General features: G+C 42.4%; 1 protein-coding gene across 1 annotated transcript in view; it reads right to left on the bottom strand.

Moving 5' to 3' along the window:
- Positions 1-5,603: 5,603 nt before the first annotated feature.
- Ildr2 (immunoglobulin like domain containing receptor 2) overlaps positions 5,604-27,571 on the bottom strand; it is a 57,843-nt gene continuing 35,875 nt past the window's right edge. Inside the window, exons 4-10 of the mRNA XM_042677354.1 lie at positions 26,804-26,860; positions 23,218-23,364; positions 22,012-22,188; positions 13,840-13,953; positions 9,556-9,772; positions 7,882-8,572; positions 5,604-6,284 (exon numbers count right to left, since the gene is read on the bottom strand). Of these exons, the coding sequence (XP_042533288.1) occupies positions 6,249-6,284; positions 7,882-8,572; positions 9,556-9,772; positions 13,840-13,953; positions 22,012-22,188; positions 23,218-23,364; positions 26,804-26,860 (1,439 nt within the window). The 3' untranslated portion in view covers positions 5,604-6,248. The remainder of the gene's footprint in view (positions 6,285-7,881; positions 8,573-9,555; positions 9,773-13,839; positions 13,954-22,011; positions 22,189-23,217; positions 23,365-26,803; positions 26,861-27,571) is intronic.

Here is a 27,571-nt window from a genome sequence, read left to right as displayed (position 1 = left end):
CCCATTCCCAAGTAGAATTTCTATCAGGCAGATGCTGGTTTTCCTTGTGAAAATAAGTACAGATGTACCACACTGTCCAGCCCCCATTGCCTCCTCCATTAGAGTGGTAACAGTGCCAACAGAATGTACGCAGGCCCCATCACTAAAGTCTGCACAAACACACATTATGCTCTGTTGGTTCCTCTCTCTCCCATAATCCCCTGCTACTCATTCCTCTATACCATAGTACTTACCCTATTCTGAGGAAGATGTGTACTACATTCATGACTTTTCCTAGCAGAGACCCTCTAATGGCAGATCATCATGACCCACTGGCATTTTAATGATGAGTTCTTGATAACAAAAGTAGGTGAAAATGCTTTATTTAATTTAAAACATTACAATCAAATTCACTTTGTAAATCTGACATAAAAATAGATAGATAGATAGATGGGCAACAGTGACAGGAACGATTCCATTTTGATGTCACAGACAAGGCACAAAACAACTGGGCAGGTGACTCTTATGAAGCAGATTTCTGCTCCTCTTGGGCTCGTGTCTTCTCTGCTTATTCTTTATTCCCACAGGTGTCACATTTAATATTTTTTGTGAATCAAGTAGGTTTTCTTACAGTCAAGGAAAGGGAAGCTCTGTGTCTTTTTAGCCTTTCCAGAAGAAATGAGTCAATCCACATCTACTTATGTCCAGCCAGCCCCACTAAGACATTTCTAACGAAACTTGTAGTTAAACTGCTACACCTTTCTCCTCCTCCCCTCCCTGTCTCTCTTCCATGATCTGACTCTTAGTTCTACCAACAAATCTAGAAATAGGGTGAAGATGCCAGATATTTTTCTTCCTAAGCAGCTCCCGCCCCCAAACCTGCAATTCCAAGTCTAGAAAAATCTGTAGTTTGGCTCTCTTCAAGGATTCCAAAGGCTTCCACATGTATTTGTGAAAGTCCTTTTCCCTTGAGAGCATGGAGGCTGAAAATAAAGCTTTCCTTCAGGAAAGCTGCCTCCTCCTCAGGGACAGCTTCCAGGAATGGTCTTGGATAGATGAAGGAGCAGGAGTCTGAGTTCATAGCTTCATGCCATTGATGACATTAAGAGTGAAGTGAACATTGAGTTCAGGACTCTTCTCACCATATATCTTGCTGTAAAGAGAACAAGCCAGAGTCCAGTCCCTCAGGCATTGTAGAAATTGAAGAGAACCCTACATAAAAGACTTGGCACTATGACTTTCAAAGTCACTTCACTGTAAGTGAATCACTCAGCTTTTCAACCTCAGTTTTTCGTTCTGTATGATTGGATAACATCCACCTTGCTTCTGCATGAGGCTTCATGGAAAAACAAATAACAATGCAAGTGAAAGTGGTCTTTAAACAGTAACATATCATAAAAATAATACATGTATTATTAGTTCTGACCATTACATCACCCTTTGGCAGTGCTAAAGCTCAGACTTTTGCTTAAAGTTAACCTTGTTCAGTGTTATCCTTCCTCTACTCTGATATTAAAAGCCACTTATTTCCAGCTTCATTAACCATTTTCCTGTGTGACTAGGAGGTAGGATCCTGTCAGGAAAAAAATTAAGCACTTCTTTCTTCTGGGGCTATAAGTACCTGGGCTATTATTGAAGTGATTTTGGATTTCTATATTCTATGTTTATAAATCAATTTCCAATTCCTGTAAGACTCTGGCAGCACTTAAGTCTCATTTTGGAAGGAGTTATACATGAACTTGCTTACGCATTTTGGGCATTAAGGTGGACATGATATTAACTAGCAAGGCTGATCATTTGCATGCTGTAATGAAGATTTACACCTGCAATTTCTCCAATGGCCTCCTTTCTTTCTATTTATGATCTAAGTTTTGTTCAGAATGGCGTTGAGGGAATGAGAAAATTACCTGTAATTCTTGTTGTCTGATCTGAGACTGTCACAACAGATCACTACCCTGGGAGTGGGAACATCTAGAACAGGCTCCTAGAGAGAGCTCCTAATTCCTTTTTCTCACATGTACAGGGATTTCCTGTACTGGACTCTGATGAACCAATCTTCAGGGTCATAGCCAGACAGCTGGGTGCCTCACTGCTGCCAGCACTAAGGGCTTGATGAGAAACCTCACTTAGATATCTGGAGAAAAATATTCTACCACCCCAGGGAGCCTTAGGGTTAGCTGCTTTAGATGCAGCAGAGGCATGGTTCAGAGCAACACTTCCCAAATGCATCTGATGACAGATCTCTCCCAAGATGCTGGTTCAGAGCATAAGCCCTGATATAAGACACACCTAATCCATCTCCAAGGCAGGGTCCCCAAATGCCTTTTAAATGGCAGCAATAAGTAATTTTCATGATTTGCGGCAACACTGATCCAGCAGGGAAGACCTATAGGTTGAGAGTCTAAGGATCCAACAAATTTCGGACATCACTAAATAGGTTGATACTTTCTCCATCTATTAAAGGGGAGGGCAGATACCAAAGACAATATCTGTTAGCCCAGTCTCTCAAAAGCTGCCTAAGAACCAATCAGATTTTTATGTAGAGTTTTCAGACTACTAGTAGTACATAGTGATGTGGCTCTGAGCCTTGGGCTTGGGTAGCTGTCCCTTCCCACCTGAGTGTGCCCAGTCCCGTGCCAAGTACAGAGTGAGGAAAAGGTGGGGGGTACCACCTCTCAAGTGAGAACTGCCTGTATTAGGTAAGTGGGCGGTGATATGTTGAGCAGCAAGGCTGAGCCCCAAGGGAAGCAGATACTGAGTACTCATCAATGTGTTTGGGTGGAAGAGCTCATACACACGTCCTGGTCCATGGTAATGGTCCCCAGCTTCCTAGTGAGGGTATGTATGGCCTAGAAAAGTGGTCCATCCACCAGGGGACTTCCCATCACCTGCTTCCACACTCCCTCCCCGACCTCATCCTGACTCAGCTGTGACTCACAGGTACACACAGCAGCCCCTGCATCATCTTTCTGGTTCCCTGATGCTCGTCCACCCTGTCCTAGTTTACTTCTTTTCAGTTCAGACTTTTGAAGATTGGCTTTTTGGATTATAGGCATATCTTTATATGAATGAACACACATACCACATAAATATCAAAATATTCCCATTTAAATTTTATAAAACATTTTAAATCTCTGAGTTTATTGTAAAGTATCCATAACACTATTTCCTATTATATGAATAGAATCTCTTAATTCTTTTTTGGGCACATCTTATTCTCCCTATAAATTGGAGGGACATATAACCTCCCCACTTAGTGGACAGAGAACACATCTCTCTCATTACACAAGACTGTTCTATATCCCAGTAAAACCAGGAAGGAAGCTAACATGTATAGGCACTTCCTATTCAGGACATGCTATCAAGAGGGAAAAAAAGGAACATTTAGCACAAAGTCACAGGCACCAAAGATAGCTAAGTTTTACCTTGTCTATTCAGCCCTATTCCCTGTCCACATACCCAGAAACAACTGCTTTTTCTCTGTACTGAAAAGCCAGAGTGATTCATGCAGCCCTACAGAGAACCTGGTCCCCACCCCCACTCAGGTTATTTCATTAGCCTACCATCTTCTTTGCATTTTTAATTGTCAGTCTATAGTTCCGTTATCCTTGGAATTGGAGGTTTCCAATTTTAATAATTCTTTTTCATTATTCTCCTCAACCTTCACCAAAATCATACATGCCCCTGGCTTAAAAGAGCAATATATTTGGTCTCTGCTGCTGGTGCTGTGGGGCTCTTTGGTGGTGAGAAGCCTGTCACAGTGCTCAGTGTACAGTAATAATAGCTACTGCAGCTATCCAGTATTCTCCAAAGTTGCCTGAGCAAGGTGAAATCCAAAGCTGGTGACTAAAAATGATGTTTTTCATATTGAATTGGGGCCCAAACAGACAGACCAGACCTAGGTTTTCTGAGGCCAGGGACACCAGCAGGTCTAAAACTCAGCACCAAGGTTATGGCTTGTGTCTTCCAGCCCTTGGACGTGCCAGCACTGGGCTGAACTGTCCTCCTGTTTGTTCTAAGACAGGCCAAAGCAGCCATGAAGTCCTTGGTAAGCCAATTCTCCTCCAAGCAACAATGCCAGCTCATCTCTCCAACTTTCACCCAGCAGATTATTTATAACATCACACAGGTAGGGTTTAAAAAAAATATGTCATGAAGTACAATGGGTACTAGTGGAATGGTACTCTGAGCTCCAGTCAGATAGCTCTGGAGGAGACCAAATTGAAGTGGACCAATCTTCTTCAGAGGTAACGTAGACCTGTAAGTAAGAAAATGACCACTTGCTAGATTAGGGGATGGCAAGATGAAGCATCATCATCCTCCAGAGATTTGACCCAAACATGACCCACCATGGAGTTAAAAAAACTGTGATGGAAATTTCCACAGCAGAGCAAAAGCTATGATCAAAAGTCTGTAAAAGAAATTGAAGCAGGTGAGACATTTAAGGTTGAAGGGATTCAGGAATGAACATGGAAAAAGCTCCATTCTTGAAGAGAAATGAGCAGAGTGTGAGCCTGACTTTCATGCCTCCAGTAAGAAAACACAGTTCAGGATGGGCTCAGCTAGGCATTTCTTCTGTTTGTCTTGGATGGGCACTCATGTGCTTACAACCAGCTGAGAGTTGATAAGCTGCTACATACAGTGACATGGGTAACTAGGATCTTTTCTCTCATCATGCAGAAGGAAAAATGGTAGAATGTCCCACAGCAAAGTGAAAAGTCCATCCACCCTAGTGGTGGTTGCAAGGTCACCAGGAACACAAGAGTGGAAAGATGCACTAGAATTTTCAAGCCTCTGCTTGCTTTACTTATGCTGTTGGGTCATTGGCCAAATCAAATCACAAGGCCAACTCCAGATTCAGAGTAGGAAGATAAAAAGATTGCACCTCTTAAAAATGAAGATGGAAGAGTCTGTAGCCACTTGTGTAGCAATCTACACAAATTACCAAATCCAGAGGGTCTAGCTTTGGGGATTTAGGGGAAAAAATCTACCATTTTAGCAAGGATAGCAACCAAGTGTTCCTTGCTAAGAAAACAATATCCTTCATTTCCCCAAAGCATCTATAATGGCAGTCATGTGAAGCCAAGAGATGCAGGCTCCACATCCCTGGTTTCCTGTAATGGTGGAATCAGGATAGCAGAAACAACTCCTGGTAGATGAATTACAAATCTAGAAAAGACTGAGTAGTATTGGTGGGGAAAATGGCCCACATTCAAAATATAAGGAGACAATATATTATTTTCCACTTAAGTCCTTTCTCGTTCCTCATGTTGCATTACTTCTTTCTCTTCTTTTTCTCCCTCTTCTCTTTCATGTGCATATTGTATGCACTTGTCAAAAGCACCTGATTACAACCTCATCAGAGTGCAGAGGGAAGCTAAGGTGTATGTGTGGCACCGGCCTGTGCAAAGCCCATTAAGGGAAAAAGAGTTCTTAAAGTCCAGACTTGGATGTCAATATGTACAGCAGAAAGAGAAAAAGCAGATTACATCTTCAGAATGGAATATATATATATATGTATATTTATATGTGTGTGTATATATATATATGTATATATATACACACATATACATATATATATATATATATATATATATATATATATATAGTCACTTAGCTTTTCAAAATGCTCTACTCTGTTTTGTCCAAGCACTTAAGAACCATGATTCAGAACAGCAAATGGAAGTCATTCCAGTGATCATCCAGGAGGTCACCATTATTGAGCTTACCAAAGGCCCTTCTGATTTTGGTATATCAACAGTCGTTGACTGGTGACTGGAATATGATGAGAATAAATAATATATTTTACTTTGAAGTAATCTTCCCTTATCAACAGAAGGCCTTCTAATAGTATTAAATTTGTCTGGCACTAAGCATAGCATAGGAGGTTCAGAAAAGCATACTGTGGGTGTAGACCATTTCTGGAGATGAGTAGTTCAGAGCTAACTCCCATCCAGAAGTGGATGTGGAGTCCTGGTTCCACTAAGAAAGGAGGTATGCAGGACAAGATCTGGGTGGAAATTCTGAATATGGATGTTCTTACACGTCTCTTGTTTTCTTGATTCATTTCTCATGTGAGTTAGATGGGCACTGAGGTTTGGCATCAGCCTCCTTTAAAGGATGCCCCTTATCCCTTGCCAAAATAGAAAGCAGAAAATCTTTCAAGGTGGTGTCTGAGAAAGTCCCGGGCCTGCTGGCTGTTAGAGCTGTATCTTGTCCTCAGCCCATCCGCATGTCATTTCTAGTCCTCTAGAGTTCCAGAGAGAACATCAGACCACAAGGGACATCCTTGTTGGAAAGTCACTCTGGGGAAAAGCAGAAAAAGCACAACATGAAACTACAAGCTGCATAAATAAAGCAACAGATTAAAAATAATTCAAAGTTTACAAGAAAAGAAGGAGGAGGAGGAGGAAGAGGAGGAGGAGGAGGAGGAGGAGGAGGAGGAGCAGCCAGTGCACACATACACACACACACACACACACACACACACACACACACTCAAGATGGGCAGAATAATTCTGGGTTGTGGGCTATTTTAGGAACTTAATGAGAGTTACAAACCCTCACTCAAAGGGGCAGGCAGGACATGGGGAGCACATGTACACAGACCACAGAAGCCCAGGTACCCAGGTAAAGGCATGTGGTAACACCTGCATGATGCTAAATGCTTTTCTTTTCTTTTTTTTTTTTTGTCAGTCGTGGGGCTTGAACTCTGGGCCTGGGCGCTGTCCCTCAGCTCTTCAGCTCAAGGCGAGTGCTCTACCACTTGAGCCACAGCACCACTTCCGGTTTTCTGGCGGTTTATTGGAGATAGGAGTCTCACGGTGTCTCCTGCCCGGGCTGGCTTTGAACTGCGATCTTCAGATCTCAGCCTCCTGAGTAGCTAGGATTACAGGCATGAGCCACCAGCGCCCGGCGCTAAATGCTTTTCAAAGCGAGTCATACCAAGCATAGTGGCTTGTGCCTGTAATCCCAGCTATGTGGGAGGCAGAAATTAGGAAGATTGTGATTCAAGGCCAACCTGAGGTAAAAATGTTAGCAAGACCTCTCTGTCTCAACTATAAGCTCAGAGTGATGGTGCATGTCTAGGAGAATGTTCTGAGGCTGGCTGAGCAAAAAGTCAGACTTTCATCTGATAAAAAAGGCGGGGGGAGGGGGGGGATAAAAACCTAAAAGTAAAACTAAAATGGGTGAAGGCTGGGAAAGTAATTCCTGTTATTCCAGAGTGCCTGCTGAGCAAGTAAACTACAAGACTCAAAATAGTAATCATAAAGCTGAGCCAGGTTCACACCTGTAATCCTAGCAACTCAGGAGGCTGAGATCTGAGGATGGAGGTTTGAAGATAGCCAGGAAGGGAAAGTCCATGAAACTCTTAATCATCTCCAATAAAACTCAGACCAAAGTGGTGCTGTGGCTCAAGTGGTAAAGCACTAGCTTAGAGCAATAAGATGCTCAGGGAAAGCTCCCAAACCCTGAGTTCAAGCTCCAGGCTGAGAGAGAGAAGAGAGAAGAGAGGAGAGAGGAGAGGGCGGGGGTAGAGGGGCGAGAGAGGGGAAAGAGGAGAGAAAGGAGAAAGAGAGGAGAGAGCGCGGGCAAGCTGGTCATATGTAAAATCTACACGGGGCCTACTTTCTGCCTTTAAGGGAAAAAAAATATTTCCTCCGGCCCCATCTTCCCAAGCTTAATTTCCTTCAGCTGACCTGGGATAGCAAAGAACCTGGGTCTACTTAACATCCGTGGGCAAATTCTTCAAAGCAGGACAACTGGGCCCCCTTAGCCTGGCCCTCCATGCGGGGGTGGGGGGGAAAGAGGTGTCTTTCCACTTGGTCCTTCCCCTGGCCCACCCTGGGGACAGTGACACTGCCATGCTGAGAAGAGCGGCAGTGCAGGACGCGGGCTCACCGTTTTCTTGGCCGGCTCTTTCTTCCTCCTCTTCTCCGAGTTGCTGTGGTAGGGCAGGTCCCGGCCCCGGTAGGACGGCCCCCGGCTCAGCTCCAGCTCGCTGTAGGGCGGCAGCGTGTCCTCGGCGGCGTCCTCGTCGTCGTCGTCGGCGGCGGCCTCGGGCGCGGCCGCCTTGTAGGTGGACGGAGGGGACCAGGCATAGTAGGAGGCGCTGCGCTGGCTGAGCTGCGCGCTCAGCTTGGACGGCGTCTCCAGGCTGCCCCCGCGGCTAGGGGCCTCGGGCCGCGGCTGGCGCTCCAGCACGCTGCTCAGGTATGAGTGGTCGTACTTGGGCGCGGTGCCCGGCGTCCGGCTCACCAGGCGCGGCAGGTGCGCGTCGTCGGCCGGACGCCGGCGCGGGGGGCTGTAAGACCAGCCACGATCGGCGTCGGTCAGGGGTTCGCGGCTACGGCTGCGGCTGCGAGGGCCGTAATACTCCTCCAGGGAGCCGTCCTGGTAAAAGCCCCCGTGCGCCCGCGACTCCGTGCGTTCGAAGCGGCTCCCGGCCCGGCCCTCGTGGCTATTGCCATTGGCACGGCGAGGGCGCTGGCCATAGGAATCAGCAAAGGCCGCCAGCTCGTCCATGGACACGGCTGGCACCCCGGTGGCGAAGTTCTTCCGGGACAGCATCTCTGACTTGGAGCGCTGTTGGCTGTGGATAGAGCCCAGGTCAGTGAGTGCATGGGTTACCGCATCTGGAGCAAACCCCTGCCTGCCTGGCTTGCAACAGCGAGCTTGAGACTGCCCTGGAAAAGCCCGTAGAGACGAGGGCTGGAGGGGAGGTCTGTCCCACACTTCAGACCTGTCTAGTGGGGGGGAGGGGGCCAACCTTTCCTTCTCATGATGGAGTTGTGCAGCTAGACGTACTTTTGTCTATAGAGCCCTGAAACACACAGGAATTTCTAATTGACGTGATGTGTCCTCAGGTTGACTGCCCCATGCTCTGTTCACTCATCCCCCGTGCTACAGTACGTCGCAATAGTTATAACTATGGCCCTACAAGAATGGGATATTTGGTGACACACAGATAGGGCTATTTCCCCCACAAAGCCAAGGGCCACCTTTCACTCTTAAAGCAAGAGGCTAAAGGAATGCCTACAGTTGGTAAAAGAAAGGTGATACCCTTACTGCCCTTCAAATTGGACGGGTGCATGTGGATAGGGCCATTCAGAGGGAAGCAGCCACAAGTAACAGGGTTAAAACTTAGCCTCTCCAATTCTCCGGTCTCACCACCTTGGTTCTAAGTTTCTGTTTCCTCCTGACTAGAAAGATATTAACAGAATCTCCCTTTTAGAATTAGGAGAGATACATGATAAAATGATGGCATTTAAAGTGAGTTGCTTTTTGCTATAAGAAATGATAAAAACAACATTATAGAGATGATGGTTGAGAATTTTAAAAGGTTACAGGGTAAAATATATGAGGAAGGCAAAGATGATGTCAAGGTTCATTAAAGGGACTTGAATGATCACTTACTCTGGCACAGGGTGCCCCCAGAGTGTAGTAAATGTAAGAAGGGGGCATTCTAGAGCCTGTAGAAAGGATGTAGATGAATGAATGGAAGACAGATGACAGCATACAACAGTGGTGTCAGGTTTGCCCTGCCTTCCACTCCTTCCCTCTCACCACCATCACCTGTGCCTGAAGCTGTCCTGATCCTCTTCATTGTATTCGATGGCAGTGGGTCCCCGGCTTGCCCCACTGCTGCCTCCCACCACACCTGACCAGTAGTCAGGATTACTCTCCAAGTCCCCGGATACAGGGAACTGTTTGCTTCGCATCTGATGGTAGGACTGGCGGAAATTGCTATCCTCTTCATGAAGGGAGCTGAGTTCTGACATGGCATTGTTATCTGCAGAACAAAAACCAGGCATGACAGGAGTTTCTACAAGTCTGCAGAAAGGGATAGGGCTGGGGGTTCCAGAAACTCCTGCCTGAGAGTCTCAGCCCTGAAGGTGGGCTTCAGACATGCATTACTAGTATTTGTGCTCCTAGCTCAACAGGAACTGGCTTCAGCTCAAACTCGACTTGCTTACAGAGAGGGAGGCTTCCTACATGCTCTGTTCTTGGAATAGGAGGACAATTGTTTTTGTTCCACCTAAGGCACTCTTCCCAGAACCTGACCCACTGCAGCTGGTTTCTTAGTACATCATCATCCTTGTTCAAATGTTTTCCTTTGTCTTGTCTAATTCTGTTGTGAGCTGTGATGATCCCGGGCAGGTTGAGCCAAAAGAGGCAAAGAGAATCTGCCTCTTCCCTACTGCCAGCCCAGTCCCAAGATGAGGCCTTTAGAGCCAATACTGCCAGCAGGCTTAGAGAAACCCCATTCTACCCTCCTGGAGTTGTGCTCCTCCCCACAAAACAAGAAGTCAAGATCAAAGGGAAGTACAAAGGGTCATTACACCTCCCTTTTAGACCATGCTTATCTGGAAATCTGGACAATTTTGCCCCAGTGGCACCAAGCCTACTTCCATGACCTAGGCAGACCCCTTTCCTTCCCCCAAACGAATCCAGGTATGTCTGGCCAGGCAGCTGTTTGGGGGTGTGAGAAGCAAAGTGTATGGGAACGTCCATATGTCCTGTGGGCTGCAACTTGGGTTTTGGCCCCAGCCTAAAAATGTAAAGGGGATGCATAGTTACAGCTTTTCTCATTTCCTAAGTAACTTTTGCAAAAAGCTACTTAGGAACAGGGATTAGAGTAACAGTCTGGAAAGAATTTAAGAAAAAAACTATTTATAGAAGTTAGAAATATATTGAATTTCAATTTATTTGAAAAACAAATCTAGTGAACCTATTTGCAATGTAACTGAATCCATTTGTTTTCTAAAGTCTTTCCATTAAGACTTCAAAAATATTATTAAAAACAACAGTTACTAGGTTTAAGGCCTGGCTGTTGAGGGAAAGGTAAGCCAAGATAATGTTCAAGCACAAATGTTCGTCTCCGTTTCCCTTTTGCATCCCTGCCCTGTCCTCTGCCCTATCCTTGGAAAACCCCAGGAACAAAAGGAGGGGGTCCTCCTTCCATCACAGTACTGACTTCCCAGTTCCTTATCAACAGAGATACTGCATTTACCATGAGTTTCATTCACTCTAATCATATAATCCACTGGACTTGAATTATAATCTAATTTTTTTAACTTTCAACACTCTCAAGAATAGTTGTGTCTATTTTAAGAGAAAATAACTCAAGATTAATAAAATCTAGAACATTCCTTTTCTTTTGACTCCCATGAATTCATTTCCTGAGAACCATGAAGAAAAGAAATTTAAAATGTGCCAAAATAGTCCGCTGAAAAACAATATTGTTGGCTCAGAACATTTCTGAACTTCAGGAAATACCTAATCTTTTCATTTCTGCAGATAGAAGGGCTATCACTGTTAGATCATTTATAATAACTAAAATTTCTGCTAAGTTGAATACAGATATCAATAAAAGAGCTAGGGAATAAACGTTTCAATCTTTGTGAGTCAAACCAGCATGACTGTTCAGTTCTACCATTTAGCATGCAAGAAGTCACAAAAGATACCTAAATGAATTGGTATGGCTGTGTTCCAATACTATTTATAAAAACAGAAATTGAAATATCTTTGGCCCAGGAAACATTGTTTTCTGACCCCTGCTCTAGGAGTTCCCAGATTAAATAGCCAGGAGCAACCCACCATCTATAAGGGCAAGTTAAAGGAGGGTAATAATGGGATTCATGAGCTTGGACCTCCAGCTCCCAATTATTTTTTAATATATATTTTTATTGTAAAGATACTGCAAAGATGGGTTACAGTTGCATGAATAAAGTAATGAGTACATTTCCTATTAAGCATTGTAACCACCTCCTTTGTTTTTCCCCTACCATCCCTTCCCTCCCTACCTCTCCAATTTTTCCCTCCCCTCCCCCAAATTGTAAAGTTCGTTTTCAACAGTGTTTTGTACATCTCATTGTTACAATGGGTCAACCTGTATCCTTATTTCAGCATTGTGTTATTTCCCTTCCCCTCCCCAAATAAGAAAAATGTATATACAAGATGCAGGGCACTGGAATCAAATAGAGTGAAAACAGGGATTGTACTATGGGGGAAGAACATACAAAAGAAACCAAAAATCACACAGTACATTGTAAGCACATTAAAAACAATAGCAACAAAGATAAAACCTCTTGTGTCCCTATCTTGGGGTTCATTTCGCTTAGCATCATCTTATATGGTCATATGTACATCAGCTCCCAATTCTTACAGAATCTATGTCTCCCCTGTCTGAACATAAAACCTTAAGATCCATTTGATAATGAGATCTGTCCTAGGTCTTTGCTGTTCAGAAAAAGAATGAACCTCCTGAAGTAGACTGAACTACATTCCTGCCTCATTCTGCACGGTTACTGTGATGGCAACCTGCAGGTGCCAGGCAGACTGGGTTCCAGTCCTGGCATTGGCCTTGAGTTAGTTTTTCATCTTGCCTCCCTTTCCTCCTTTGTAAAATGAAGGAGGCAGATACTGTAACTTCAGAGTCTCTTCTAGTTCCAGTAGTCTACAGCCCTACAAATAAGAAGTCTATGGTTTTAAGAGGGACTACAGACACACACACAATGTATGGCACAAAGATCATGAGACTGGGAATCTGGAGAACTGGATTCTACTCCTGTTTCTGTCACAGCACTCCTCTAGCTTTTTGTTTCCTCATCTGTACATATTACAGGTAGATAATCTGAGGACTGTATCTAAAGGCTCTCTTGGCTCTACAAGTCCACTACCTTATGCCCAGCTGTCACGCTGGAGACTCTTAATCAAAGTAGCCATTCAAGAGACATCACTCAAATTAAAATCCATTCTTTACTCTGATCTCTGATTTCCTGCCCTGGCTTGTCCTTGATCCCTGATGCTCCTTGTCTCCGGTCCCTTTCAGAGATCCATGACAACACTGTTACAACTAGCTTGTCAAGAGCAGTGACATCTGCATTCCTGACATTCCAATCTGGAGATGGTCTTTTTATAGTCAGGGCGGTGGGAGGATGCAGCAATGGATGCAACACAGACAGGATGAATTTAGCATTGCAAACTGGGTGGAATATGTTGTCCTTAATCTGAATAAAGCTTCTCTAGTCTGGGACTGTTTCCCCAACAACTCCATCAAGTCTCTCATTGGTTCCAAGAAGAGTAGGGTTCAAAGAAAGCATGCAGTGACCTCACTACCACGCCTGCCAGCACCCCCTGATAATTAGCCCATACATGTCAGGCCTGCCCTGTTCTGCCTCCCATGATAGACAGTAATTTGGAAGCTACCCTGAAGAATCAGCTGTGTCAGCTGCAGAGTCTCCAAGGACTCTGGGTAAGTTAAGAGTTGGGGCTCTGCCACTCACTGACTTAGTAATTAAAGAGTTCTTTGATAAGAGGATCAGCCTCTTTGCTCAACCCTCAATCTCTATGGTTGGGCATCTTTTCCCAGAGTCATCTGCCAGACTTGTTCTTTCAATCTCATTGGGACCTCCATGTTGCAAGCCAGCAACTGAGTTGTTCAATATCAGAGCCCTTGGTATTGGGGAGAAAAATGATATGGAAGCTTCACATCTTAAGTTACTATCTTTTAAAAAGGGAAGCAGGGAGTCCATTATAATGAATCACTTCAAACTCCAGAATCACATTACCTCAGTAATCAACACTGCCCCACAGTAAGACCTAACAACATTACCTCAGCAATCAACATTGACCCAGGGAAAGGCATAAACAAAGGTACTTGACTGCTCCACCATTTATATAAAAAACGGTTTTGTTCCCTTCTGGATACTCCAAGCTAGTTTCTTCAGTGGAGTCCCCAGCACCACTGCTAGTTCTGACTCTGCAGGCTCAGGGCTGCCAAGTTTGATAACCAACAGGATTTAGCTACTAAATCCTTCAGGATGCACAGATCACATGAAACTAACAGATGCTCACATCTGCCTCTCATCCTTCTGGCTGGATCAAACTGAGCCAGCTCCTTCTCGACATAGTACAGGACCTTCATGGAGTCTCTCTCCTTATCAGCTTGGATCCGGTAACCTTTGCGAACTGTTAAGAAAAGCACAAGAAGGTTAGCAGGAAATAAAAAATACCTAAAGGAAGATATCAGGAAAAGTAAACCTCCAATCATTTTTTCCAAGTAGAAAACATAACTCCCATTTATAACAACTCATTTTAAAATGACCTAGAAATAATAATCTATCCTTACATACATCAAGGGGCATACCTGAGGCTCCCCTTGATTGGAGGGTGACTCTGGAATAGATGAACCTGAAGGTCAATAACAAAACCTTTGGAATATTTTCAGTCATCTGTTACCTTCTTCTTCCTAACTTCTGACCTCCTACAGCTCCACTTAAAGCTCATCTTCTCAGAGCTTTTGAGTTTCAAGATAGGGTTAGACCCACACTAAAAAAGACCACTTCTAGATTGACAGCACATGTCACTCCACAGTCTGAGGTTCACACCTTCACTTGGTAGGTGCCTGAGTAACAGAAACAGATCCCCAAATATCTGGGACATTGACAAAGGTGGTGTGAAAGCCTTTGGTTGCCAAGGAGATGGCACAAAAATTCTCTGAACTAGGTGGTACATGCTTAAGAACTAATATTAGATTATAGGCTATATACACAGTGGTACAAAACAAGATGCACAACACATGGGTTTCTAATCATGGTTCCATTTTATTTCTTTAGCATTTTCCTTTTAGGAAAAGAAACAGCATATTTTAGACATGATTAATTCAACCTGCTGCTATGTAGTTATGGGCAGGTGTTATTTTCAGGGTTTAATAAAAAGCAAAGCTAAAGCAGGAAAGATAATACCACATTCCATAGCTCCAGCACTCACATTGTCAGACAAAAGGGGTTTAAGCCCCATCTCATTTAAGTCTAGTCCAATGCCAGCCCCAAGCACGATCAGACAGCAGGCCTAAAGCACAGCTATGAGAAAGGAAAAAACAGAATGTGAATGAAAGGAATGATGAAATGGGGATGGAACAATAGTGATAATTAGATAACATTTACTTGGCACCAAAATGTGCTAGGTACTGTGCTAAATGTTTGCATGGATGATTGTTTCTCTGCACCACTCAAGGAAGTACTGCCAGAAGCTACATTCTGTAGTTGGAAAGCACTGGCTCAAAAGATTTTCATAGCTTGTCTAGGAATAATTTGGAAGAACCACCGCTGGAACCAATTAGTTGGACTGATTGAAGTTTAACTCTGTTAGAACATTTTGCCTCTCTACAGCCTAGGGGAATAGATAGTGTTGGGGGAGAGTGGGGAGGAGTAGATTGAAAAAGGCAAGAGAACAAAATCCCACAGTAGGAAATGCTCTTGGGTGTGGGTTGGAGTATGTGGCCCTTCAACTTGGTCCTTGTCCTGACTTCTGGTTACTGAGACTGTACTGTGGAACATAAATGAGCAATCTGACAAATATTTAAAGGCAACACACAAAAAATGTCTGAACCTCCAGGAAAAGTCCTGCTTTATAGTCTCTGGATATATTACATTGAATGTGGACAAAGCTCTTCTTAAGTTATTTTCATGGATGATTAAAATATAAAATTCCACAGCACTCTAATCACAGGCAATGAAGACAGAAGTCGCCCACACAGCCCTTTGCAGGTGCACTGATTTTCCATCTGAGAGTATACTGGGAAGTCCACATCCATCTCAAATTGTGCAATGATTTAGAAAAATGTATTGAGTCTCAGCACATACCATTTTGTGGCATCTTTTCCCAGAGGTTAGATCCAAAACCCTTCTGTGGAAGCAGTTATTAGCAGAAATTTTATTTATCACGCCACACATTTTTCCATCTCTGCAGAGGCGTCTACAGAGTAGTACAGACAGTTCAATTAAAATGCAATTATCCCACGGAAGTGTTATGTCTGTTCTAAGGCAGTTATGTCTAATGGATGAGGTGCAGAATTGGGAAAAAGGAAATAGGGCATCTTGTAATTAAGGGACCTCCAATAAAGACTTACCAGGATTCAGTTTTCATTTAATTGCTTCAAAAAGAGAGGGCAACTAAGATCAATCAATAGAGTAATTTGAGCTCTTTGTAATTATTAGGGGTAGTTTAAAATACTACCCCTTCCAAAAGGCTTTCTCTAATGCTCATATTCTGTCTCTGACTTTTTTTCAATCTTTTCCCTAATCTATAAGTTATTTGAACTTTTATCATGGCTCTTAATATGTTTTAGTTTGTGTCAAGTTATTTATATAAATGCCATATCTTCTCAAAGATTTTTTTAAAGGACTATCTTATCGCGTGCCTAGGGACTGTGCTTTGCATACAGTGGGCCCTTAATGAGTGTTCATTGAATTATTGGAAGCCTGGGAATGGAATGGGGTTAATGATGTCTTTGGATAGAATATTTTCAGTAAACTATCCATCTTTAGACTATAAACTTCCTGAAGACCATTACTAGCTCTCTGTATCACTAATACCTAGCATAGAGCCTGGCACATTACAGACACTCAAAACATGTATGCCCAAAGGAATGAATGGAAGTATGAGTGGATGAATGAACAGAACCTGGGAGCCAAAAGTAAATTTCATGGATTACAAAGTATAACATATGAAGCCATGTGGTTGGCTTATTATAAAATTCTGAACAGGAAGGAGGAAGTTTGAATGGTAGCCTGAACAAACAGGTAGGTTTGGATAAGTTTTGTGTTATTACTATTGCTTCTTTTCTAAGAATCCTAGCATGACTATAGGCATTGGGGAAGAAGCTTATTCTACCTGTAGCAATGGATTTATTCAGGTGTTCTTGATATGTAAAGCACTTTTATGGAACTCAGTGATGCTGAGATAAAGATTTGGGGGGTGGTATAAGTGGTTGGTAGAAGGAACTATGGACCAGCTATCTCCTGGGAAAGAGATAGCAACTATACAGAGCAGCAGCTGGAAGATCATTAGTTAATTGTAACTTTAGATTTTTAGAGCTTAGATTGTTTTCTATATCACTAGAAAAAATTATACTCCTCAAGATTCAAATTTGATTGTTATAGGTCTTTGAAAAGTTACAATAACTACAGCCTCATGGGAAGATGGGAGTTTTATCTTTCAGTACTGGCATTATAAAGATACTTGGCTATGCTAGATACTTCTCAGTCACAGCAGCCCATGATTTGAAGAATTCAAATTTCTTTGTCAAAAAAGACAAAGGCAAATCATGGATCTTGAGGCTTTGGGGGCATCATCCATTTGGTTATAGTAGATAAAAGCAATTCTCCCATTAAAAGTTACAGGAGCTTTTGTAAGTGGTAAGTTATGTCTAAGTTATTCTCCTGTTCTGGTAGAAACTGGCTCTGTGCCACATATATACTCAAGAGCATATGAATCACCAAGTAACTCTTCTTTTCTTTTTTTGTCGGTCATGGGGCTTGAACTCTGGGCCTGGGCACTGTTCCTAAGCTCTTCAGCTCAAGGCTAGTGCTCTACCACCTGAGCCACAGTGCTACATCTGGTTTTTTGAGTGGTTTATTGGTGATAAGAGTCTCACAGCCTTTCATGCCCGGGCTGGCTTTGAACCGTGATCCTCAGATCTCAGCCTCCAGAGTAGCTAGGATTACAGGCAAGAGCCACCACACCTGGCCAGGTAACTTTTCTTGATCCTTTTTCTCCAAAGACAAGATTTTACATTCTGACCCTCTGTTACACAATAGTTTTGTCATATGCTACTTCATATTTTCTGCTACTTCATATTTTCACAAGGTCCCATCAATCTCCCTGCAAGACTATAAATTCCTTGAGGGCAATGAAAAATTGTAAGCATCCATGGAATGTTTCCTGATTAGAAAACATATGGTGTCAGGTTGATTTTTATCTATAATTTGTCTGAAGACCAAAGAACTCTCTTATGCATGTGGCAATATCTTCATAAAAAATATCCTAGAATACTGGCCAAAATCCAGCAGTCCTGGAAATGATTTTTTTTCCTGATGATGTTTCAGTTAAGGTCAATGGACGATTTATTTCTGCTTTCAAATTTGGTGTGGTCCAAGTCATGTAGTTGGTGTGGCTCCTCATACTTTAGCTTTGCCAACTTTGACTTTACAAGGTATAATTCCCATTAATGCCAAACTACAATGTCAAAAACTCCTATTGTTAAAAAAATTGAGCTGGGGGTTAGAGGCATGGCTCAGTTGGTAGAGTGATAGCCAATGAGCAAACATCAGGGACCAAGTTCAAATCCCGGTCTCACAAAAAAGAAAAAAGAAAGAAAAGAAAAGAAAAAATTTGAACTGTTACTTCTGACCCAATTAAGGTGTAATTAACTTCTCTTTTACAGGGGAAATCCAACTTACAAAATTTGAGTGGGGGGAAAAAATCCTCTGAGGTAGACTTCCATGGATAGAGCCTTGTTCTTCCTGTCCTATCTTAATGAGCTAAATAAAGCTGTTTATGGATGATGGAACAGCTGCCAGATTCCACCCCCAGGGTGACAGCAGCTCAATTGTGGGAGAAGTGATTCTTAAAATTTACATATTCTCTGTATACGTACAGTAGGCATATATATAGACAAATCCTTATTAATTTTGAAAATGACATTTCAAAACCCTACTTGACTAGTCGATTATTTTGTAAGAAGAATGAGTAAAGTCCAGGGAGACTGAAATAAGATGGATTAGATCCAGGCAGAGAGTAGATATGGAAAGAACTAGTAGGAGATAATTGCCCTAAGCGAGGTAGAAGGTAGCAGCAGAGACTAGGATAGTTGCCATAGAAAAGGAGGAAAATAAGCCAAATCGAGGTTATTCTGCATTACAGTCCGAAGGGCTCAGTGACCAACTAGATAAGAGAAGTAAGAGATACAGGATAAGGATGGGTTTGGGCTGCTAAACGGAACTTGATGCCAACCACTAAGAATCTGAGTTGAAATAGAGAAGCAGTAGTTGAGTTTAAATGTCTGCAAGACATTCAGGTAGAGATGTCCAAAGGGAGTTCCAAATATATGACTAAGGAGCACAAGAGCTCCTTAGTAGCCAGTATTTGGAGAGATAGGCAGAAAAACCAAGGCAGTGTTGAGAAAGGCAAAGAAAGATGATTGAGCCTGGGGTGACAAATAAAGGGGTAAGAAATTAAGAGAGGTAAGGAATCCATTGGATTGAGCAATAAAGCAGTCTTGACAACAGGTGTTTTCTGGAGTGGTGAAAGCAAAAGCAAGATGTGTAAGAGGTAAAAGTAGATGGATGAGGTAAGAGTAGAAGCAATAGGGACATTAAATATGCAAAATTCTTTCAGGCAGTTTGGCTGTAAAGAGGAGAAAGGGACAAGGAAACTACACCAGAAGACTACAGGATGTTTTGCAAATAGCTGCTCTATTCTAATGGGAGAAATCTGAGCATCTCTCAAATGTTGATAGGGCAAAATCACCACAGATGGAAAGGCTGGAGCAGTGAGGTGAGAGCAGGGTAGAAGCTGATCAGGGAATAGGGAACCTTGACAAAGCTTAAATGGATAGGTTTAGAGCAGAATAAGAGCCTGTTTTCTTTTCTTGTAACATAGAAGACAGTTACTATTACAAATAATGGAAGAATGAATCAGGTGCCTCTTCTTCCATAGAGCCAAATGGTTATACTATAGATAGCTCATCAAAGATGCTTATTATACTGTGTTCAAGAGGGTATTGTGGACAAATGTAATCTGAAAAATTACTGTTGCTACATGATTACCTTACAATTGGCGTGGCATACTAAATTTACATTTTTATAAATCAGCATTCTTAACATTTTTAGCATTCTTTAAAGAATAACCTACATTGGCATAATACACCTTTCTTAAAGAAAAATTAGCTGCATGCTAACACTAATGCTGTCCATGAGACCATGAGAATAGTGAGGTGCCTTTGGAGACCATGAAGAGCTCCGTTCTGACTCAACCAGACAGGGATGACATGGGTCACAGACTAGCTGTTGTCATGGCAACACTGGTTGGTATCTTTCCTCTTTTTCCTTGCTAATGGAGCCTTATTTTGTTCACTTCCCAAGGTGAATGGATGGTGGTTTAGGCCTAAAAAGTGAGTTTTGACAGTTCCAGCCCATCTGGCTTAAGAATGGGCATGGGACATAGGTGTGGCTGATAGAATTGCAAGGAGAAACTTGCTGGATGGGGACATAGAAAAGTTTTTTTTCACTCCTAGACAAAGTGGCACAGGATTAAGCACATCTTCTTCTATACCTGAATGAAATTAACATCTGAAAGTGCTTTCATCAACAAGGAATCCTGAGGCAACCAAGACAATAAGGACAGGGGATGAGCTCAGGATACAGTACAGAAGATGGAAATATGTCCTGCAGGATGACACTGAACTGTTCAATGTCCTTTCTTTGAGAGCTCTTGTTAAATGAAAGAGTACAGTTTCCTATTTTCAATAAGCCACTCCTAGGTATAGTTGGTTAGTATGGGGACAAAATAATTAAACTTCAACAAGAAAGAACTCTGAAAAGAATGAAAACAGGAAAAATGAAGTGTTTGCCAGCTTCTGAATAAAAATAATTTTATTATGATTATCCTTTAAATTAAACAGTAAGGACAATGGGGTTATACTGAGAAGGAAGGAAAGAGAAGATGGGGGGAGAAAGAAAGTAGCAAATAGAGAATTTGAGACAAGTTCCATTAATGTCTCTATGGCCCACTCCTTCCTTTGGACTATTGGATTATACTGTTTTTATCTCTTGAATTCCCTGTGCATCCTTGATCATTATACTTTTCTCAGTCTGTGAGTCATTCCTAGCCTCAGACGTCAGAATTCTACTAATAGTTCCAGAGAGAGACAAACACAAATACCATTTACTCATTGAGGAGAGCCACTCCTTCTACAGACAGGTGTTGGCCATTCATTACATGGGCTACATGCCCTTTCCCTCCACCCACTGGAGGCCATGCAGAGCTCTCCAGGGAAGAAGCATCTGTTTCACTATCTCTTCTGGCTCATCCACTTGCAAGACTTGAAATATCAATCCACTATACATACAACCTTCACCTTCACTACCCCTTAGTAATCCTGCTCAATTACCTCCAGGAAATCACCTCAATTGCCTCTATATTTTCTCCCTACTCTGCCCTTCCACATGTACTCCCAACCATGGCACTAATTCATCAGGTTCCATATAGAGCTGTTCTTCACTCAAACCAGTTCTCTTATCTGTACCACTAGACAACTTGGGTTCATCATGAAGCTTCCCTTTCTTTCATTGCCTAACCCCTCATTGCTTTTTTCACAACTGCTTTTCTCACAAATGCAAAGACATTTCAAATCCCACAGTCTCCATTACAAACCAGATACTCAGATACCACAGCTGAACCATCTCAGTCAGATCTGAGCTTGTAGTCTCTGGCCTACTCCCTCACATTTACTCCTCATCCTGCCACCTCTCCACTCAGAAGTCTGCCCAGGGTGGCTCCCATCTGCTCACTCCACCAAACCCTAGCTCTTCTGGAGGGGTTTCAAGGCCCTCCCTAAGCTAGCTTCACCAAATCCTGCCATCTTCTTCCAGGCACTGCAACAAGTTTGATACTATGAAACATTTATATTATGTTTTTCCAGCTCTAGATTTCAGCATACTAGCCACCCTGTTGAGGATACTCAGCACCCCTACTTTGTTTTCTTAAATCCTACTCATTCCTCCAGATCCAGCTCAAATCTCATCTCCTTTTCAAAGACTGTAACTTTTCATCTCTGGATTCTAAGTACCATACTCTTCAGTAGCTAATTGTTTTAATAAAGATGCATTCTTTCTCCCTGATGAGGGCATACTGCTTATTCTACATATCTCCCTATCCCTTTTCACACCTAGATCAGACTTGAACACTAGGTAGGGCTAACTACCAAATGATGAAAATTTAAAGGGACCTTACTGTTTTTTCTCATAGATTTTGTTACTAAGAAACCTAGGAAGTAATCAGAGGTCAGAGTGTTCTGCAGCCTTTGGAAAGCCCAGGATGCATTCCAAAAGATATCTAACATGACAGGAAATATCTTTTTTTAATGGAGATAATACTTTCCCAAAGATACAACATTGAGGTGTTTGGGAACCAGGATGGAGGCCAAGACAAGTGAGAGGCAAGGAAGTCTAGAACTACATTTACCACTGTGGCTTCCTCCAGTGGAGTCACTTGGTGCCAAGGGAGGTGGATGCGGCTTGTCCATCAGCATGCCAGATGAAGGGGTTCCTCCCAAAGGGACAGAGGGGATGGAGTAAGGGCCAGGGACACCGGAGACAGAGGGAGGGTACCCGGCCTTGGCTGCTTTCCCTGCTTCATACACTGCGAAGGGAGATGAAGAGCAAGAGAGATTATGTCATCCCACCCTCCACACCCTCAGACCAAAACTCGTTGCAATATACTCCAGGGAAGCTCCTGGATGGGTGTGTATCTGCTTTCCTTGGCTCAAACTGACTCATCAGAACCACTCTCACCTGGCCTCCTCCAACTCCACTGAAAGCTGTAATTCCACAAATGAAATTACAGTGTCTAGTACCTGAATCAGGTGGTTCTGGGAGCTGTTACAGCAATATTTCCAATGACACCAGAAGCCCACTCCAAGCAGCACTATTTGAACTCTACTCAGTCTCCCTGAGAGAGGTCTAGCACAGGAACTTCCCAGGGCTGCTTCCAGGAGGAGCTGGAACCTCCTTTGGAGATACAGAGTCATCAATGGCATTGCATATGGCTCCTGCTCTGTGATTTCAAAAGCAGAGCCAATAACCTGACTTCACCTAACACTGCTTTATTTCAGATGTTAAGGATAACCAGTATGCCTCTCTTTTTCATGATGTGTTTGGTTTATGGTAATAGATGTTAAACTTATTACCTATTTGGGCTTCACTACCTTACCTTACTAAGGTAAAACTGAATCTCCAAATAAGGACTAGTCTCTATTGTGGCCCATTCTATCATGGGAGTACGTAAAATTCATTGCTCAATGCTGAATAGTGGCCAAAAGCCACAGTTTGTACCATCTGTTTATAAATTAAAGAGTATCACTGCATGAGCAGTGGTCTCCTCTAGCTTGAATGCCTGGAGGAGAGGGCAAAACCTTATCCTACAACCTCACCATCTTGAACCTGCCCTTTCTTTTATCAGTTGTGTCCATGAGAATAAAAACGCATGAAGTGATGTGTGAATAAGAAACATGAAGACATGTATGTAAGTGAGGAAAGCCAGAATGGTCATCCCTGAGCCAGAGGCTTCCAGTACAGGAGAGCATCTGGGATAACCAACTCTTTGGATAGAAGGAAAGAAGGGAGAAGTGGAACTCATACCACACAGCTGTAGGATGGAGTCTCTACTCACAGGCCTGAGGGCAGCAGCAAGAATCTGGGCAGCATGGGCAGCGGACGTAGCAACAGCAACTATGAGGGCAGCACTGGCACCAGCAGATCCCCACCAGGACAAAGAAGAGGAAAATTCCCAGGATCACCAGGCCGACAAAAACCCATTCTGGAAGAAGGAACAAAGAAATCCACATTCAAGGTGGCTTACCTTCTGGAGAGGGCACACACTGATTGGGTGCTACCTGTGAAATGAGATGAGTAAGAGGGACCTGGAGAAGAAGAAAGCATGCCTAGACAGGGAGCAGAGCCCCCAACCTCAAGAGGAGCGCTGAGAGTCAGACATGCTGCGGTGGTGATGAAGAGGGACATAATGTGGGATACACTAAATGACCACATCAAGTAATGGGGGATTTCAGAATGCTTTACTGGGGAAAGGTTTTACCGTAGTCTGTAGTATCAAAGCAAAGGTAAGACAAAAGCAGAAAGATTCTTGGCTGGATGGATTCTTGGTGAGTTGTATGAATATCTTTTTTCTTTCCTTTCTTTGTCTATTTCTTTATCTTTCTTTTCATTTTCTTATATTTTATTTTATTTTTATTTTATTGTGGAATTAGGGATTGAGCTCGGGACCTCCCAATTGGTCAGCAAGTATTCTACCACTTGAGCCACACACTGGGTCCTTTTCGTTTTTCAGGTAGGCTCATGTACTTTTGCCTAACTGGGATTAGAGGCATGTATCACCACCATTTCTGCCTGAGTTCTTACCTTTGACAAATCAAATTACTCTCTTGTCTATAAAAGTATAAGTTGTGGCCAGGTGTGGTGGTTCATACCTATAATCCCAGACTTGGAAGTCTTGAGTCAGAATTGTGAATTTGAGGCCAGCTATGGAACAAGACTCTGTCTCAAAACACCCAAAATATATGGGGGAAAAGCCTCTATGTCTACATGTTCTAGCTGCCAACCATGTTTTCATGTTTGAGTGGTCTGTGCCCTGAAAGTAGTCATCTGTTTTCTCTGCTGACTGCCGCTGGGGTGTCTCTCCTGTCCTCAGCACCAGCACTGAGATCCAAACTTCTTGCTTATTTATATCTGGGCAACTATCAACAGCTACAGAAACCTAGAAACATAGTCTGAAAGAGAGAAGACACTGTCCGTATCCCCAGAGACTGGGTTTGGTTTGATCACACTCAAACTGATTGGGCTAGACAGGTAGCACTAATATGGCTCAGAGCTTTGATGGATGGCAAATTGGACATGTACATACTGGGTGTTTGATAGCTTGTGCTATTCTTCACAGCTCTGCTAAAGGCTAAATGTGAATTCTGTTTCACATGCTCATCAGAAAGGTTAAGGGAAAGGAAACAAATTCTACTTGACTTAGATAAAAATGACTGGCCCTCAGGCAATTTGTTTCAATATCATACCATTGGGACTTGGCTATAGAAACCAATTTCTTCTTGGAGGCCTAAGAGTACTGAAGTCAGCCATATTTTTGAAAAAAATTATATTAAGTGAAGTAAGCCAGGCCCATAGAAACATAGGTCCCATTGTTTCCCTTATTTGCAATAACTAGTATAAGTCGAGGACAAGTAGAAAAGGTCAAAAGCAAAAGCTATGTACATATGACCATATAAGATAATGTTAAGTGAAATGAACTCCAAGATAGGGTCACAACTTGTTTTTTTCTTTCTTGCTATTGTTTTTAACGTATCTAAAATGTACTATGTGATTTTTTTGTTTCTCTTGTATGTTCTTCTCCCAAGGTATAACCCCTGTTTTCATGTATTTGACAGTTGTGCCCTGCATCTTGTATATACATTTTTCTAATTTGGGGAGGGGAAGGGAAATAACAAAATGCTGAAACAAGGATACAGGTTGACCTATTGTAACAATGAGATGTACAAGACACTATGTTGAAAATGAACTTTACAACTTGGGGGGTGAGGGAGTTGGGAAGGTACAGAGGGAAGGGATAGTAGGGGGAAAACAAAGGAGGAGGTAACAATGCTCGATAGGAAATGTACTCATTACCTTACTTATGTAACTGTAACCCCTCTATATACTATTTTTTACAATAAAAAAATTTTTTTAAAAAGTCAAAAGACTAATGCTAGGGTTTTAGGCAGAAAGCCATCTACCAAAAATCCCTTCACAATGAGCTTCAAGTTCACACTATTTTCTCAGATTCTGGTTATCAAATATTCTTTCAATTAAGTGGACATTCAATTGGGAGCTTAAAATATTTTTATTGTGAAAATACCATACAGAGGGGTTACAATTACATGGGCAAGGGCTTAAAATATTTTTGACATATTAAGGGTTTTTTTTTAATGATGAGAAAATCATTTGGCCTCAGGCTAGAACATCAGCCCCTCAGAGGGAAAACAATGTATAGTTCTTGAATGTCCTCTTTGCTTCTACATCTGGGATATATCCAAATCAAGCAGGTCAACCTCTCTTTAATGAGGGACTAAGAAAGCTCTGTGCCTGGCTTCAATGACCTGGAGGACAGTCTTGTTGAGAACAACAGACAGCAGAGGCTTTGGCTCAGGATGTAGTAGTAACTTAATAACATAACGTAGCCAGAGATAGATGTGAGCCTTGAGGTTAGATAAGCTGTATGGAGGGGTGCTTGCAACTTAGGTCAGACAGTTAAGGATAAAAGGCTGGAAAGTTAGATTTGAGAGACAAAACAACTATGATCTCTAACTCCCACGATTCTTAAAAGGCAGGGAAATTCTGGTGGATAGGGATGGTTATTAAAAAAAAATGTAACTCTTAGGACTGAGAAATATAACTTGTAGTTTGAAATACTACAATAGAACATTGTTTTTTTTCATGAATACTTGCTTACAAATTGAGGGAATTTTTTGATAAAAGAGACTACAAAGACATGTCTATTTGTGTCTTTGGGAACAATGTCAATTAAGGAGAATGTCTGGGTTTGGGGTGGCTAGCTGATGGGAAAGGAATGGAAGAATTCAGGGAAGAATAATTAGTGAGATTCAACTAGGAAGACTCTAGGTTTTTCTTAAAACTTGAATCATGCCAGGAGTAGTGGTTCATATTTATAATCCCAGCAATCATGGGGCTATGGCAGGAAGATCATGAGTTTGAGGATAGGTTAGGCTATATAATGAGTTAGAGACTCACCTAGACTATGTAGCAAGACCTTGCCTCAAAAATATATAGAACAAAAATGAACTATTTTTGATAATGTTACAAAATGCAAATCAGAATAGCATGATTGTGTAACAATGAATAGGTAAACATATGATTTGGGGAATAAGGAATATAGACTAAAGGGACTCTAGGTTACTGCTGAAAGTCTGTGATGGGCTTGGACATTACCAAAAATCCTGCATGCCTGACACCAAAGGATTGGGAAGCCTACATTTTCATTATTATCATTATTCTTTTAGGGAATATAGAAACTGAAGGAATACAATTTATAGCCTCTTCCAATGGGCTTAGTTCGTCCTAGAAAAGATCATAGTCACATATAAATGTACAAATAAACAAGTAATTAGTAAACTAATGCAGAAGCAAGCCAGATGGAGTGATAGCCAAGTAAGCAAATACAGTGTTAAATGACCCAATACCTGGCATAATCTCCACAGCAAAACTGGGCAAGAGATCAGCAAGCAGCCCTGTCCTGCCTAGAAGAAGTGAGAGGAAAAGAAGAAGGAGAGAGGTTACTCCAAAGGAAAATGCAGCTTGATAAATGGCTCCAGGGGAACATCTCTATATGGGCCCCTTAGGTCATGCTCTTTGTGGTAGGAGAGGTACCATCACCAAGGCTGGGCTCAGTCAATGAGAATGACCTTCTCTATCAATCTCTAGCAAACATTTAAGTGAACTTGTAAGAGGCAGCTTAGAAGCCACTTTTGCTGGGCCTGTGAATTAACTAAAAACTAGTCCCTCTAGCTCTCCCCCCACCCTCCACCTTGACTTTTCATGTATGCTCTTTGATCTGAGCCATACCCTGTTGCAGTAATTTTACAATAACTTTGGGCTCCAGAAAGAATTCATCTTGTGACAAAAGGTAAAATTCTCCTCAGACAGGCAATTCCTTCTTCTATCACCTCGAAGAACAGAGCTAGCAGACCTCCAGAAACAGACTGAGCTAATGGTCAGGTAGCCCATACCTATTACTTATGACTGAACAATACATATATTTCTCATCCTCTTCCCTTCATTTCTCTCTATTTAACCTGAGGCCAATGTCTGTGCCCCTTAAGATGGCTGAAGACATACTAAAGTGCTTTCTTCCCATGTGCCATGTAATAAAACTCCTTTCTCTGCCCTTCACCATGTTTCCTTATTTGGCCTATGGAAGCAAGTGATTGAACCTAAAGTGGGATTTCTCA

Source organism: Dipodomys spectabilis, unplaced genomic scaffold, assembly GCF_019054845.1.
Source record: "Dipodomys spectabilis isolate Male_0828 unplaced genomic scaffold, ASM1905484v1 ptg000036l, whole genome shotgun sequence".
Lineage (NCBI taxonomy): Eukaryota > Metazoa > Chordata > Mammalia > Rodentia > Heteromyidae > Dipodomys > Dipodomys spectabilis.
The sequence above is the reverse complement of the archived record's forward strand: the minus strand, read 5'-3'. Positions and strand labels throughout refer to the sequence as shown.